The 17,028-nt window shown below is 41.4% G+C and overlaps 3 protein-coding genes across 3 annotated transcripts in view; 1 reads left to right on the top strand and 2 right to left on the bottom strand.

Moving 5' to 3' along the window:
• Window positions 1-1,707, bottom strand: part of LOC139953154 (uncharacterized) — a 95,962-nt gene extending 94,255 nt beyond the window's left edge. Inside the window, exon 1 of the mRNA XM_071952581.1 lies at window positions 1,189-1,707. The gene's annotated coding sequence lies outside the window, so the exon portion shown is untranslated. The remainder of the gene's footprint in view (window positions 1-1,188) is intronic.
• Window positions 1,708-3,777: 2,070 nt separating this feature from the next.
• LOC139953153 (alpha-1D adrenergic receptor-like) lies at window positions 3,778-5,781 on the top strand. The gene has a single exon (XM_071952580.1). It carries the CDS (start codon window positions 3,903-3,905, stop codon window positions 4,998-5,000), a length of 1,098 nt encoding a protein of 365 aa, XP_071808681.1. The 5' UTR covers window positions 3,778-3,902; the 3' UTR covers window positions 5,001-5,781.
• A 2,595-nt stretch (window positions 5,782-8,376) lies between these two features.
• On the bottom strand, window positions 8,377-16,947 carry LOC139953151 (dnaJ homolog subfamily B member 12-like). Its single transcript, XM_071952579.1, has 9 exons — window positions 16,747-16,947; window positions 15,732-15,975; window positions 14,922-15,067; window positions 14,466-14,627; window positions 13,680-13,801; window positions 12,800-12,909; window positions 12,081-12,135; window positions 11,525-11,633; window positions 8,377-11,391 (listed from the first exon to the last, which is right to left on the bottom strand). Exons 1-9 carry the CDS (start codon window positions 16,883-16,885, stop codon window positions 11,276-11,278), a joined length of 1,203 nt encoding a protein of 400 aa, XP_071808680.1. The 5' UTR covers window positions 16,886-16,947; the 3' UTR covers window positions 8,377-11,275.
• Window positions 16,948-17,028: the final 81 nt, after the last annotated feature.

Genomic DNA, 17,028 nt, shown 5'->3' with positions numbered 1-17,028 from the left:
GTAGTGGTGTCTTGCCTCGCCTTCAACCTCTGGGACCCCGGTTCGAATCCCACCGGGTGAACCCATGTGGATTTGGGTTTTCAGTCTTGACTGCGTCAGGGTTTCCCCTAGAATTATTCTGTTGGGTGACCTTCCACTTCCACATCTAAAACTGATATTTCCTCATTGTCTTCTCTTTTTCAGTTTAGCTCTAAATAAGAGCGTTGAGAATATATCCAGACCCAGATACGATTTCCAATCGACTTTATGAACCTTTGTCAAAGCCCTTCTCGTGCTATATAGACAGATTGAATAATTAATCGATATACGGAGGGCTGTATATTTTTCTGAGAACTAGACAAGCGTCCATTGGGCAACAACTAATTTTATGACAACTCCCTGCGTTTTTAAAAGCAGAAATTTTCTCAGTCGGTTAAGGTTTCATTTCAATTAATTTATTCTGGTTGTGACCCCCAAATACTCTCAGAAAAAGGCGACTTTATCACTGTACTGTCAAGAACCCACTCTAGAGGATAAGGAAGGAAGTTTCAGTTTGGGTTGTGGGGGGAAAAAACCAGGAGAATTATTCCAGGGAAACAGGCGCAGTCAGGTGGGGACTGAAAAACCAAATCCATCGTAGTGCCCTAGCGTGATTCGAACCAGGGGTCGATTTCACAAAGAGTTAGGGGTCGATTTCACAAAGAGTTAGGACTCGTCTTATCTTGAGTTGGGACGAGTAACTCGTTCTTACTTAGGATTAATCTTAAGGTCTGCATGCTACAGTACAGGGTTGGGACTCGTCTCATGTCCTAAGATTAGTCTTAAAGTTAGGAAGAGTTTTGTGAAATCGACGGCAGGTTGTTCATAGATGGAGGGTGTATTCGTGTATAAAGATACTACTATGCCAACACGACCACACGTTTAGCATTTTTGGTTTGACATCTCTTGGCAGTTTGTCAGTAATTGAAACCTCTACTTGTTTATATGGACGTTTACATGACCCAAACAAGATCTCATTTTACCCATTGTTTTGTTGCTTATGTTGGTCATTGATACAGCAAATTGTTTTGGTTTCAATGTTTCTCAAAAGTCGACATCAAAGTGGTCACTTCTGTAAACATGAGATGTGCTTTTCATTTTTAACAATAACATAACTTTATATTATGTTATTGTAAAAGGCAAATACAAAGTGTTTAGTTATCTACTCACCAAATTTCACAAGTCCAATCACCAATTAACCATTGACTCCAAGATGGATCCGTGATGCAATAACAATCAAACCAGAAAATGCTTAAAACTTTGGATGAACATAAATCCTGACGATGTTCGGTAATTTACATCATCAACACACAGGGACTACAGTCGGGTGAACTCGTGTGTGGAAAACAGTGTTATTCAACACTAAAGTGTGGGATTATGTCATCTGACAGGTCATGAAAGAAGACAAACTCATGCGCCGATGACGATGTTGAAGTCTATCTTGGGAAAGCCTGAGTTAGACAATGATGTTAAATCCATAAAGTCCCATATCTGTCTGTCCCGCTTGGTACCACCGCAAACTCTCTTCACCCGCTCGTGGGAAATTCACACTTTGGCGTTTCAGGATACCAAGGTCGCGTACCTAGGCTGGCGACGCGTATAAACGGGTGACAGTTAGGGCTTGGTGCACGGTAGTTTCGTTTCTCCTGAACTTAGCCCACGTAAAAACGTACATTATTACATGCTGAATAACCCAAGCCCGCTGACATTGTGTTGTTGATATTGCTTTGCTACCTTTAGAGGCCTCCCATAACCCATTCAAGTCGACCCTTTTGATATCTGAAGCCCTGCCATTGTTCACCTTTAAATCCCGTCTTTACTATTCGAAACCAGTGGACCGTGATCGAATGAAAGGTGTGTTGTCATTGGTCTGTCTGGCACACCTGTACGTTACATAGGAAAGCGCTTGGACCAATAGGCAGCGACGTTTCATAATAAGCGAAAGTTTTTCGCCTCCTTTTTAGGTAGGGGCGGACCTTTAACTCCATGAATAAAACACAACAATTTCAATTCGTATGAAGTTTTCTCTGCAAAGAGACTCGCCTTATTATTTGTGGACAATATTTCAACTTGAAAATAATGCTCTCTTTCAGCAAATTCAAAAACATAACAGAAAAGCTATCACATTTTAATTAAACATCTCTCCTTAGGGGCAGCCATTTCCCATGCAAATCAATGAAACAAAACTGAGACACAAGAGCAACATTTAGTGGACTCTCTTTCACTTTTACGGAGAAAAGGTAGGACCAGGGTTGGACGGCATGCAAACATCAACAGAGGGCGCAACCTCAGTTTCGTACAGCACTTGATATCTATCCCGAATCATCATAATGTGTGTGGAGAGCTGGAAACCAACACTGGCCGAAAGTAACACTTGATGAAAGTAAAACTTGATGAAATAAAGGTTTTTGCATTCTCTCTGTTTCTCGTGTTGTTCTGAAACTCGGCCTTTGTTGATCTTTCTTGTTTCTACCTGGTTTGTTTTCTGTCTAACCTTATATTTTAAAAAGGGGGAAAACCACCATTTGGTGGTTTAGGGGTGAAGAAATTATTTGTTTTCCCAAAATAAATCAGAGCTTATTAATTCTGGTTAACACAGTTATCCTTCATTGTTTGAAGGGTAGAAATACATCTTCAGTGCTGTTTGATAGAAAATATCGGGTCCTATTTTTTGGGACAAGGCAAATAATTATATTATATCGCCAGTGGACACATGTCTAAGCAGTAAAAATAACCGATATTTTCTATAGGAATACATAATCATGAGAAGCGTGATTAACAAACGCTTCCCTTTCAGACAAGTTTTGTGTGTTGGGAGCCAAAAGTGCCCAGCTGTTTTAGTTTTGCCGAAAAGAAGCAAATTCGCCGGTTTTATTCCGGGAATACTTGAAATCAAATACAGGCCGAAAGTAAAACTTATCTTATCGGGAAAACCCTGCAATCTTTGATAATACAATACTATCAAAAAGGACGGTAACAAACTTGGTAAGAGAGACTGCAGTAATGCTCGACCACCAACATCCGGCTCGAAGTGTCAAATTGTTAATACGCCCGGCCGACTGTGTTGCGCAAACTGTACCCGCTGTCACCTCACTATACTATGGAAGGATTCGATGTTCTTGTGAGTGGAAGTTGTTCGTTTCTCAGCAAATAGACACCGTTCAGCTGAAACTTTCACATACGACTTTTATTGTATCCTATATTAATCAGCATTTCGCTGTTGACAAAAAAAAAACAATCTATGACCCCAACTTTAATCCTCAAAATAAGCAATATTAACAGAGCTGCCAAATTTGCATCTTGCAATCAGGGAGACATCATGTACAGCAATCAGATGTTAGAATCAAATTCAACATAATAGGGAAATTGTTCCCATAATCTAGGAGACTCAAGAACAGTGTAAGATTGGTTTGTTTTCAGGGAACCTTCTGCAGCATTGGACCGTTCCAGCTTTCCACTAAGCTCCGCCCACCGCGCACGTGAGCAAGACACGTGTACGAACACTCCCAATGACATTCTGCACGATTCTGCCGCGCGTGCCAAATAGACGCGCACGCATGACCGAGTTTGTCCGACCACAATCATTGCTGTGATTGGTCAAATGGGTGAACGCGCACAGTTTGATTGACAGGCCGGATCGGTTCATTGGCTTTGGGTTTCATACAGACCATGTATGCCACTTTTGGAAATGAAAAGTACTTTCATTATCGGTTTTAGTTTTCAACACTGGGAGCTTCCACTCTTCTGCAAGCCATTTTAACACCCAGCTGCTTGTGCATGTCATTGTCAATGACACATTTCTTACTCACTAAACCTCGGGATTACTGCATTAAAAACAACTGTGTAAAGAACACATCTACCGCTAATTTATCAGCACTCTCACTATGGAAACTGATGAGACGAGCACCAACATTACTGATGAATTCTTCACTTCGTCTGAAACTTTATACCCGTACCCAGAGCTTGTGTTCTGTGCTACAGGCTTCGCAATTTTGTCAGTGACAGCCCTAGTCGGTAACAGCCTTGTCTTAATCGCTGTGGCTCGCCACAGGCAGCTCCAGAACGCGACCAACGTCTTCGTGGTGAACCTCAGCGTGACTGACTGCCTCACGGGGTTCGCGTTCCTGTGGAGCATACCCGGGATGGTGAGCAGAACCCCCGGCTACCCGCTACCCTTCGCGTTCCCGTGCGTGGCGTCCGCAGCGATCGTCTTTAGTACCGTCGGGTGCAGCATGTACACCCTAGCCAACATCGCCATCAATAGGCTCGTGCTGATCACCCAGCCCATGGAGACCTACCGATCGGTGTACACACACAGGAAGATCGCTGTGATGGTCTTTATCAGTTGGTTGATCCCCACGACTGGCATCGTCCTACCTCCATCTCTCGGAATCGGTGACGTTGGTTTCGACATCGAGAGCCGGACCTGCAGCGACATCGACGGCCATCCGAAAGCTGGTCTCTACGACAAGATACAGTTCGCAACACTGTATCCTGTACCTTTCCTAGTGATCATAATCGCGTATGTGTTAATCTTAAAACATGTCCGGCGACACTTCAAGAAGACACGAAGAGCTTTTACACCCAAGTCATCCATGGTCATCGCATCAGCTCCAGCCTCATCCGCGACTAGGCTTGACGACGATGGACCGACCCCTGCACCACGGTCAGGTACCTCCCTAAACCACGCTGAGAGCATCCGTAAGCTAAGCCTTAACCGTACACGCAACGATCAGTTGGAGATCACCAAAAACCTCTTCGTGGTGGTGTGCGCTCTGGTCGTCTGCTTCACCCCGCTATCCATCATGGTGGTCACTAAGAATAACCGATACCAGCTCTACGGTGGATTGGTGTTGTTCGTGAGTAGCTGTATCAACCCACTCATCTACGCCACTAAGCACCCACATTTCAAACCGGTCTTACGGTCCATGCTCCGTTGCCGATGTCCACCCGTCCTCTCCAAGATTCGCCATGGCCCATGACTGTAACCCTTCCGGTTCTTGTTACGGACTATCAACCGATGCGCCCGTACGGTAAAATGTGACAGAAACTTACGACCAACGGTAATATCACATTCAAATTGGATGTTTTTTCTTTCTTTATTATCTCGCAACTTCGACGACCGATTGTGCTCAAATTTTCACATGTTTGTTATTTTATGCATGTTGAGATACACCAAGTGAGAAGACTTGTTTTTGACAACTACCAATAGTGTACAGTTTCTTTATAAGTCGTCGTTAATTGCCCATAAGGGGAACAGAATATCCGGTGGCCCGGTTTCTCTTGGACACCTGTACATGTTCTGGTTCTTTTACGAACTACCACGGCTCTCATTACGGTACTTTGTAACAGAAACTTACGGTCAACGGTAAACCACACTCGGATCTGGTGTTCATGTTCCAGACCGTCATGTCCAGTACGAATCAACAGCATGTACGAAAAAAACAGCGTGCAATATCCTGCCTTTTTTAAGGCAGCCTGAAAGCAACCAAAGCCGGCCAACTGCGTGGAGAGCTTCATAGAGTCTGTCGTCGTCTGCAGTTTTGCATGCAAGGGAAGTGTGTGCGTGGGATTCGGATATAGGAAAGCTAAAATACAAACCAAACCGAACCCATGTCTGTGATCACATCAGGCCTCAACTATGGCTGTATCACCCAATTACAGCGCGCGATTTTGAGGGCGAGCGCGTGCAGGTGGGTGAGTCACTGACCATGACAGCACAGCCCATTTAAGACCAGTACAAACTTGCGGGAAACACAATTTTCAAAAACCCCAACTATTTCTAGAAAGTACGGGAATGCTTCAACCCTTGTTCGATCAGACGATCAGAGCCGTCGCCCAATACTCGGACAGGCACTTTTAACACTCTTTGAATAAATGAAACAGACACCGTGGATGATTTCACCAAAAACAACTCCCCAAGTTTTATTTTGCTGGGAAAAGAACCCAACTTTTGTCCACTTATATAATTTATATTCAATTAAGTGTATAGTAAAACTTTGCAATATAAATAACTAAGAGAACATTCATTTGATAAAGTATTTTTTCCTTCAGATTTATATTATTATGACTAGAAGGACCATAAGCCACAAATAATTTCAGGGGTGAAAGGCTTTGGGTGTTTTTTCTTCATAGTTAACTTTCCCAATTTTTGCCGTTATTGTTCTTAGCAGGATAGGTTACCAGCCAAAATGCCATGTGATGTTGATTGTGACTTGTACCATACACATGTTGTTTTTGCTTGGCAAATCAATTTTGTTAAGCAAAATAGTTTCAGTTTACAAAGCTCTACAAAAAGGGTCCTTGATTTTCAGATGAATGTTCTCATTAAAATTGGTATTCTAAGCAGAATGGAATTTCTGATTCAATCGCGAATTGAGGATTAAATCAATTACACTATACAGTCCAAAATAACAAATTTACATATACAATAAATTACGAATTATACAAACATGGCTGACTGGATTGCTGTCACCCCAACTGAGACAATTGTGATAATCTATACCCACTCTGGGTTACCTTCCCCCAGTGAGAAAATCAATGGAGCCCAATCGGACCCCATTCCCTGGGTGAAGGGTGAAACAGTGGCACTTCTACCTCCAGGGTGGAACTAACGCGCTTTGGGTTCAAGTCCCAACATAGGGTTCACAGGACTAGATGTAAAAAAAAATATTTAAAAAAAGGACAGCTTATCAATTCAAAGGAATTATATGTTTGGTAATTGGGATCCACTATTTGTTTCATCGCTAATTAGTTTTCCAAAGATATATGCCATAAAACTAACCTAGACAAATTTAATTTCAAAGGGTGGAAATGTTTTTGAGATATTGCAGAATATTTTGAGCGGTTATGTCCACTATCCATGCAGGAAAAATAATCTGCGATTGGAAACCACAACCTCAACAACGTAACTGTCAGTAACGCTTCTCAGATTACAAATGTCTGAGAGAAAAAGTGTAACTTTTCCCATAACCGCTGTACTTCACAGTAAAAGGTTTCTCTAAATGAATGGAATTTTCCAAAGCTGTAATTCTCACCAAGTAGGTTTGTATTGCAAATGATTTTCATAGTCATTACCAACATTAACAGACCCTTCAAGTTAATAAAAGGGGTCTACTTCCCTGTGTTAATAGATAATTAAAAACAAATATATCCATCCACTTTCAGTTTCCGTAGTTATGAACATTGATCCTTCGCTTTCAGAATATTTGTCAACTTGAAAACGAAACTACCACATCACCAAATTGAGTCAAATTCCAAACATTTTAACTTTTGCTTTTGAAATGGTTGTGTTTTCTTTAGACAGAAACTCTGAAGTACTTTTCCTTCCTTATACAAAAAGGTAATACACAAATAAATGCTGGAATTTATTTGTAAATTGATTGACAACAAGGGAAAAATATCTTTAACAATTGCAAGGGGAAAACATTAAAATGGTAGATTGAGCCAACACAAGACAAGAGTGTGGCTCATTTGTGCATAAGTCTTATTTTGATATTTCCGTCACACCATTATTTACATAGTAATCAAATTAATATCTATTTCATATTATTTGTTTTTACATACACATGTTTAATTAAACAAGTATTTCGATAAGTGGTAGGATTTAAACGCTCGAGGACAGAGGAAATAAACAACCACCACTCTCTCTCTCTTAAATTTTCTAAAAAAAGACAATAGAATTTCTCAATGCAATGATTATTATGAATGTTTTATATGTGAGGAAATTGTCTACAGCGAAATATAGAATGCATATTTTGTGATGTCAGACCCTACCCCCCCCCCCAGGCCTTAAGAAATGGACCATTTTCATGAATCATGTTCATTACATTCACGCACGATACAGACCCTGTTGGTTGGCAAATGCCATAGAGTTTTGCACTTTTCGCGCAATCGCGTCTGCGTCGCGCACATAGTGTACAAAACAGCGAGATGTTCCCTCGTTTTTGCCAACCAAAATGTTAGTGCGCACGCGCTTTGTGCAATTTACATATTTCATGAAAAGGGCACATTGGGCTCATTGGGTATCATTACGGGGCCATCTGGCTACTTTCATTAACAAAGAATACTAAAGAAATCCAAATGTACACTACTTGGAACTAGGAGTGGCAACATGTCACCCGTTGGCTTCAGTGTTAGGGCACAACCACCGCCCAATTTCATGGCGCTGCTTACAGTAAACAAAGAATCGGCGCTTACGGAAGAAGAAGGGAATTCTGTTCTTACGCCAAGCATATTATGGGTGCGTTCGTTTAGCTTCCCTGGGTCGACCCCGGTGTGTGACGTTTTTTTTTCCCAGGACAAGTGTGTGCAGATAATTACCCACGTTCGTCCTGGTAAAAACAACCGCCACGCACCGGGGTCGACCCAGGGGAGCTAAACGAACGCACCCATTATCATGGGTAAGTGGGGAATTTTGACTTGTGCGCATGCCTACTCCATGTCACTGGGCATTCTTTGCTTACACAGCTAGCGCTGAAATTTGGTGCTTACACATGAGCGGAGAATTGTGATAGTAAGCGCAGAATTTGGAGGTAAGCAGAGCCATGAATTTGACTCTTCACTGGGTGAGCTGCCAGCCCTGGAGTAGTTCAAATTTGTTTATGGGTCTGACACTAAGTACACAGAAGTTGTTAACAATTACCAGAATTTCCCGGGATAAAAAAAATCTTACGAAAACATCAACAAAGGACAATCAAATATTTGTACAATTCACAAACAGCTTACTCAAATTTGTACATTATATTCCCGCAGCCGATTTAACAAAACTTTACGCAACGGCACAAGTCCATTTGCAGCGCTTGCGCAAGATTTCAAGTGCAAATGGTGCACAGCTTTAGCAATGAATAATGCACAAGTGGACTGATGCAGTTGCGTAAAAGTTTTCGTAAAAAAACATCAGCTGTATTATTACTGTGGTGCTGTACCCTTAAGGTACCGCAGCACGGGGGTTACGTTAGTAAATAGAAAAGTCGGCCGACAATACAATAAAAACAATTCTAAACATTCCTGCGGCTAGTAGTGTATTTCAAATTCACAGGAATGGGTAGGGTGGCAGAGAAATTGGGTCGAGTGGGGCTCCCTCCTCCCCTCCCCATGGCAAAAATCAATCCAATCATGTCCTACTGACCTCAATGGCCGACTTAGCCCCCTGGCAAGTGATTTGACAAACCACTTAAGAAGTGCCCTTTACTGATACAAAAATCCACCTTGCCTTGACACATATCAGGCCCCACACCAATATAAATGCAGTGTAATTCAAAAAATAACCACTATGGCATCACAAAATTGACCCCCTGCTGGAAAAAAAAACCAAGCACATACATAAACACGTGTCTCGGACACAATGCACAAGCCGAACGTTACATACGGCAAAGTGGAGTATTGACCCCTTGCACGCACGTCACACGGGGCGACTGATGCCACGCTCACCATGTTGGTGGGCAGTTGGTTAGGCTTACGTGTATTAACGCTGCGTCGCCTAAAATGCGCACTTCACTGCATGACGTAACAGCATAGAGTTATATATAAAAACGCACAGTGAAATTGCCCAACAGTATGGCGCATTCAAGATTTTTTTGATGATGACGTCAGGTGAATTGGGTCAATACAGACAGTGTCTCTGCTTGATGATTGGGGTAGAAATCTACTAGAACTTTTACATTTATGTACACTATGATGTACCACTAACAGGTACAAAAGGTGCATTGCATATAATTACTCTCCACATGTCCATGGTTCAAGATTAAATGCAGGATTGTGGTAGAGACATTTAAGAAAACAATCGAACAGAGGGGAGAAATAGTTGACCTTGACCTAAAATAAGTGGTTTGTAATTAGGCCTTGGCGACTAGTGAAATTTACTACTCGACTAGTCATCCCTCAAATAGTCACGACTTTGACAATAGTTGCGACTAGTTTTTTAATCCCTAAGAAGCTGCATTGCGGCATATTGTTTGCCGCAGGCGCAATATGGTAAAATTCATGCTAAAAAGATTGAAGGAATGTGACACTGATGTCTGATTGTGTTTCGTAGGTAAATCATGTTGTCGTGAATAGTCGTGAGCGACACAATTGGTTAGCCAAGCAGGTAGACTTGACAATTTTTGTAGCAGTCTTGGCAGCCGATCAACGAAGCAGATTTTCAACACTTATCATACTAGTCGCTCAGGCTAATATTTGTAAGGTCCTCAATCAACCCTGTGCTTAAGAGTTTGTTATGCTGGGAGACAAACAAAATATATTATCATAGCAAATAGTATAGTTTTGGGGTTTTGACTCCGAGAGCCAAACTGCATTGATGCATACTGAGGGCTATTGTAAGTTGAATATGTATTATATTTGGTTTGCGGTAACACCATGTATGTATCTACTTGCCAGGTAGAGTTTGTTTTTAGAGAACTGTCTTTTCTTCTACTGGAACTTTTACATTTATGATAATGTACACGATAAAGTACCACATACAGGTACAAAAGGTGCATTGCATATAATCCACTCTCCACAAGTCCATGGTTCAAGATAATGTTGGTTATGATTCAAATGAAAACATAGCAGACAAATTATACATGGAATAGGTTGGTAATTGACAACTTTGGCAGTGACTATTGCTTAATCGAGCCTGCAGATATGGTGTGAACGGAAACCTTACTATATTGTATTCCCACCGTGCAAAGTTTTAAGTCATAATGTATAAATATAACCCCTAATCTATGGCAAGCAGAACCAAATCTTGAATACTACCGAGGTACAAGCCGCAGCGCTGCAGGCCGCTAACTCTTAAGTTGCCTGTAAAAAAACTAACCTCATACAAAAAGGCCCCAAGTTGTCTTAGAGCAGTTCTAAAATTACACGGAGGCCAGGGTCTCTGTTGCCCCTGGTCTTGGCCTTGATGCCCCATCAAAAGCTTTCCAGTTTGATTTTCCACATGAAAATGCCTTTTACGAAATGGAAATGGCCTTGTCCTCCTCCCAAAGAGGAAAATCCAGGCCTGTCAGGGCTAATTTTAAACAGTGGAAAACAACTTCAAGATGTGAAGTAACCTTTTCAAAATGAAAACGGTCTTGCCCTCTCAAAAGTCCCAGGACTGACACTGGAGGCTGCCAAATATTAAACGGAATCAAAATCACTAAGTTGGTTAAAACTTATACACAATTACAAATTTAAAAACACATTTTTAAATAACATAACTTCTATTATTTTGTTTTAAAAAAAAATTAACAAGAAAAAAAATCCCCCCCAACTACAATCCCCTGGTACCTCACGATAATCTTCTGATTTCCTCCAACTGATCGCAAGTCCGTAAAGCCATCTTGTGGGCTTTCTCGTACATTTTTTTATCTCCGAAATAGCGGGCTCTCTGCATTGCTGCCTCTTCTGTGACGGAGAATAAAACAAACAAACAAACAAATAAATAAATAAAAGTGGACAAGGGCTTCTCATTAGAAGTGGTGCATGTTAACTTACAAAACAGTAACCGGGATTTGGGGAAAAACTGGCTTAAACTTACTGTTCAATCTTTCTCGGTAACAATTACTTCTTAAATTATCCATGTGCTCTGCTTCCACTCGTTGCTCCACTAGATTTATCCGACCAGAATACTCCTTACTAAATGTATTCTGTAAACAATTAAAAATAATGATTGATTATTGTTATTTATCTGACTCTTAAAAAAAAAAGAAAAAAGAAAAAAAAAAGGTTTTCTCAGAAAACACAAACATAAAACAGACGAAAAATAAATGTGTTCAATATTGCATAAGATGTTGGGAAAGCCAGGCTGAGGAGGAACCCCCAATTGTTTTCTTATAGCAAACAAATTCAACCTGCCCATAAATAATAAAAGGCGCTATACTATAACATACAATATTTTCCTGCACGGTATGTGGGACTATGTTTGAACTATGAGACCGACTCATTTTACGTAGCACAATCTAATGGCTTACATCAGTGTAACGGTAAAACCGAAATTAACATCCTTTCTCTCTGATGCAAATTTAACATCTAATAAATATTCACATAGAAGGAATTTTCCCTTCATAAGCCTTTGTCATCCCAGCGGCACTCACCTTAACGTAATACTTTATCTTTAATTCATGTGTCGATCTTTCAATTGTATATCCTCTGGAAAGATACAAAAACATAATCTGATTATTCATCATTTTCAAAACAACGTAAGGAGTGGTTTAAACATGACCTAAGGAAATTGAGTCATAAGAGGGCGCTATCAGATGATTGCGTAGAGCGCACAAATTTCACAGCCCAGTTTAATATGGTCTGCCGCATTTTGGATTGCCCAAGTTAGAAACTTGGGTGCATTAGTTTGAATCATAACCGGCCAAGTTTAAAACCGCACGAGGAGCTACTTGGAAATCAACATGGATATAAATTCAAGTCAGAGTCGAGGTAAGCTAAGGCTGAACTGTTAGATTTGTTCTAATCTTTTAAAATTTTCTAAGAGTGTCTTTCCTTTTTCTATATACCGACAGGATATACACAATAATAGTGATTTTTCTGTACAACATAATATCAAATTCATGTAATGTGTATCTGCAAAGTTGTAATGTGTTAACCTTGCACTTGTATTTTCTATTAGTGTAAAATAAATGTCAAGAGAGGTAATTAACAAAAAGGTTGTAGACCTCTGTAACAAAGGTATTCCTGAATGATGACTCAGTCTCAAACAGCAGGGAAGTTGGCCATGCTATAAAGGCCCTCCTCTTTGGCTCGGTCCTTTATCGCACGACCACGACCCTGCCGATGGTTGGGAGGGAGGGGTTAAACTCACGCTTTCTTTGAAAGACTGTACGGAGATTCTTGAATAAATGCAGTTGATAGAAGGGAGATGACTACAAGCATGAGGATGGGTAACAGCTGAAGCAGAAACGTGTACCGCGCCTGTAACATAAACATAAACAGTAGATTAGGTGTGACTATACAATAACACCCTCCTGTAAATAATAATAATAATAATAATAATAATTTGGGGGGCTAATCATCCTTACTCGCAGCTAAGAGCTGAATTGCGAAGAATGCGGCTACAACGTGTTCGAGAAGCAGACATGCAAGGGCGCATTCAGCTGCCAGCCACATCAACCCATTATGACCACGGAGCACAGCCAAGATCAAAAGTGTTTGATTTATCCTGAGGGAGGAAAACCGGATAGTCTTGAAAACCCTCGTGGCACAGCAGAGAACCAACGCACAACTCAACTCACATATGGCCCCGACCAAGAATCGAACCGGGGTCACCTTGGTGAGAGGCGAGCGCTTTACGCACAAGCCAACCGTGCCTACCCTAAACAGGTTGCACAGACTGCCTCAAGGTACTGCTTTTGAAAGCACAAAAAGTAGCAAAGCACAACAACATTGTGCTTACCAGAGTAAGGTTACCAGCCAAACTGCTATGTCACTCGAAAGTTTGTGAGTGGTATCCTGCTCAATTCTGCTAAGCAGAAGCAGAAATTCTTAAGCAATATTTTGTGCTTATGAAGCTCTATGACATTGAAAAACCACCAGACCACCAGGCTTGTCCAATTGTGTATTTACTGGCCCAACACTAAAACCACAGGCCTCGAGCCTGTGGTCCAGTGTTAATTTCAAGCCCTGGTAAGATGTGAAAAAGTGACGCAACCTCAAAATCATGAAGGAAGAGTAGAGAAACGAACCTCTTCTCTTGAGTTGTTGTCCTGACGTGGGCGGTTCTGCCTCCTGTGTCTGGCTACATTCCCCTGGGGGAAACCCCCTCCGAAGAACATGTTAAATAGATCCTCCGGTGAAAATTCCTCATCTGTTGGTAAACAACAACAAAAGTCAACAAACTGAAATTTGTACGGATGATGGCTATGACTCTGGCTAATGAAATGGACACAGCCAGAGAGTGGTTTTGCAGCCTTATGGAACACTTGGCGCGAAGAGAATATATGAAGGTAAGGTAAGAGAGTGGATGGGTTGGGGGGGGGGGGTGGACGCAGCCACGAGATGGTTTGGAGAGGGGAACAGTCAAAGGTTGGTTGTGGTAGGAGGAAAGCGATATAGTAGGGTTAACTTGGTCATAGATTGGATTTTGTGAACAAAATGCCGATTTATAGGCTTATTCACAAGTTACCATTTACATTTAAATTCTTTTGACCACAGAGACATTTGCTATGTCAAACGGTTCGTGGCAAGCCTTTGCATAGCAACCTCCACATGAGCAAACCCTGGTGCCATTGTGCCATACACATTCATTCAGAATTGTGTATGGGTGTTTGACGTCTCTTACATAACTACGCAAAAGAGCCTCTCCAATCATGTGACATACTAAATTATGCTAGCTTGGCGGTTGTTTTGCGTACGTGTTCTGCGTACATGCTCAGGGGAAAGAGAACGAAGCCTGAAGCCGAATCCAAAGCCTAAGCAGTGGATTTGAAAAGGACCATAGAGTCAACCCCGTCAAGTGCCCAGACTCTTACCATCAAATCCCCTTGTCTCGTAGTAGAAGCCCCCATGGTGGTGACGATGGGTGTGCCGATGTTGGCTCCTGGAATTACTGACCTCGTTCGTGTCATCCCCGTAGAGGTCGTATCTCTTCCGTTTGTCTGAATCATTCAACACGGCAAAGGCTTTTCCAATAGCTGGAAAGAATGAATAAAAAACAGACAGAAAACTTACAGTTGTATATGTTTTGAGGAATTGCATAGTCACTGTGCACTGAGGCTTTAAAGGGTACTCTGTTTGCGGTAACACCATGTAAATAGCTACTTTGTTGTTGATTGTTGGTCTTTGAACTGTCCTGAAAAGAACTGTCCTGCTTTTTGCCTTTGAAATGGTGTTTTGGCTGGTGAACTTATTCTGGTCTGCATACTTTTATTGTGCTTAGCTACTTTATATTGCTTAAGCAGGTTTCTGAAATTGGGCCCTGCTCTTACCTTTAAACGCCTCCCCTGCTCCTGGGGCGTGGTTCTTGTCCGGGTGAAAAAGCAACGCTAACTTCCTGTATGCTTTCTTGACATCCGTCTCGCTTGCATCTTTGACTACTCCGAGGATTTCATAGAAGTTTTTACATTTCTTTATTCTGAAGCGGGAGAAAAAAAATTGAGACAAATTGTGAGTAAGCAACGCTGACAATACGTAATCCTTATGCTATAAGCTCGAAGACCCACCCTTATCATTTCATTTCATTTATTCTGGTTGTGAAGCCCAGATGCTCAGACAAGCAAACTTAATCACTGTACCAGCCAAGAACCCAATGGAGACAAGACAAGGAAGGAAGTTTCAGTTTTAGATGTGGGAGGAAAACCCCAGAGAACTATTCCAGGGAAAACCCATGCAGTCAGGTAGGGACAGAAAACACAATCCACACAAGTGCCTTGGCGTGATTCAAGTCAGGGTTCTAGACTTGGAAGGCAAGGAGAGATTATACTATGTAGGTTTATATCACGCTGTTGTTGCTTCTTGCATCAACCAACCAGAATAGACCGATCCATTAGGCTCCGCCCACGGCGCACGTGTGAGCAAGAACATGTGAGCCTCTCCATTTCCATTCTGCTCAACTCTGCCGCACGCACCAAGCATACGTGCATGCATGTGAAACTTTATTTGTCAGCCTTTTGGTTGCGCAATCGGTTGTGATTGGTCAATACGTAATGGGGCGGAGCTTAATGCATCGGTCTATTGACGTTTCATGTTTGCTTGTTGAAGACGTTACAATAATTTATAAGTGGTTTTGTAGCACGCACCTATTTACACCCTTGAGCTGTTCTTCCGTATAATCATGTTTGACACCACCGTTTGTCTCTGCTTTACTCTCTGCCTTGCTCTCCCTGGAACCCGATGTGTGTCTCTGTCTTGTGGTGGGGGTTGGTCCGTTGGACTGCCGACGTTGTCTTTCTTTTGTATTTGTGGGCTCTGTGGATTCTGTCGACGATGATGAGGATGATGTTGCACTGTCGTCTGATGGATTCTGAAGTCGGTATAGAATATCTACGAGAGAGAGAGAGACCAGAGAGAAAGAGAACAAAATGCTATGAATACTTCTCAGGGGTCAAAATAAACTAGATTTGCATGATCCTACAGTCGAGTCCTACACCAACCCATTTCATTTCATTCTTTGTATTAACTATTATATTTATTATTAACTCTGTAGCAAAATGATCCAGAAGATAACACTAAATTATAATATTAATAGATGACAATTAAGAATGCCCTAATTCATTATTTCAAATTGGCTGAGTAGGCCTACAATTCATGAGATTATATTATGATGATTTCGAACTTGGTCCTCCATGGTTGTTGGGTGTAGCACTAGCAGTTTCCTTGCTCTACTCATGGAGGAAGTCTTCCTCCTTGCTCTACTACAGTGTACAGGGTGGAGGTTTTGTGAATTTTTGTCTTAGAATTTGGGCCATTTGATTTTGTTTTGTCTGAAAAATTACAAAATGACTTTATGATTTTGACAAATTTTGCATCAAATTAATTATGAAAACTTGGAGAACTTTTTTCAGTTTACAAAGAAAACTGAAGCTCAACATATTTGACAATAATCTTGATAATTAGACTTGATGAATAGCTGTAGCGTAGGATAAATGTGTACTGTCATGCATTCGCTACTGCACTAGCGGACTTGCATAGTCGACATGACGGTGAACTTTCTACCGGTGTGTATAGTGGGGGCGCTCTTCCAACTCACGACAACCGATGATTCGTGAAAATTTCAAGTGAAATAATTACCGAAAAACGCCACATTTCTCTTACCTTTCGCTCTTTGTGAAGGAAATAATCTCTGTGCTTTATTGAGGAATTTAATAGCCTTTTCTCTGTCACCGGCAGCGATACATTTCTGGGCTATTTTGATACATTTAATGCTCTCATCGCGATTTCCCTCCATGACCATTGCGAATGTGTGAAGTAGCTTTTTGCGATGCAATAAAATAACGCATAGCAAACTCAACGTAAATTTAGTACACGTATGGTAAGCGCCATTTAGGGTTGCGCTAGTCTTGACTGACGACGCTGTTTTTCGTATGTCACCAGTAG

Source organism: Asterias amurensis, chromosome 21, assembly GCF_032118995.1.
Source record: "Asterias amurensis chromosome 21, ASM3211899v1".
In the NCBI taxonomy this organism is placed as follows: Eukaryota; Metazoa; Echinodermata; class Asteroidea; order Forcipulatida; family Asteriidae; genus Asterias; species Asterias amurensis.
The sequence above is the reverse complement of the archived record's forward strand: the minus strand, read 5'-3'. Positions and strand labels throughout refer to the sequence as shown.

Excerpts from the sequence above, each read along its gene's own strand:
- LOC139953151 (XM_071952579.1), bottom strand. The coding sequence starts at position 16,885 with ATGGTCATGGAGGGAAATCGCGATGAGAGCATTAAATGTATCAAAATA. Across the intron at positions 13,802-14,465 it reads CGAGACAAGGGGATTTGATG|ATGAGGAATTTTCACCGGAG; the intron begins GTAAGAGTCTGG and ends GTTTACCAACAG. Across the intron at positions 12,910-13,679 it reads ACAACAACTCAAGAGAAGAG|GCGCGGTACACGTTTCTGCT; the intron begins GTTCGTTTCTCT and ends TTTATGTTACAG.
- LOC139953153 (XM_071952580.1), top strand. The coding sequence starts at position 3,903 with ATGGAAACTGATGAGACGAGCACCAACATTACTGATGAATTCTTCACT.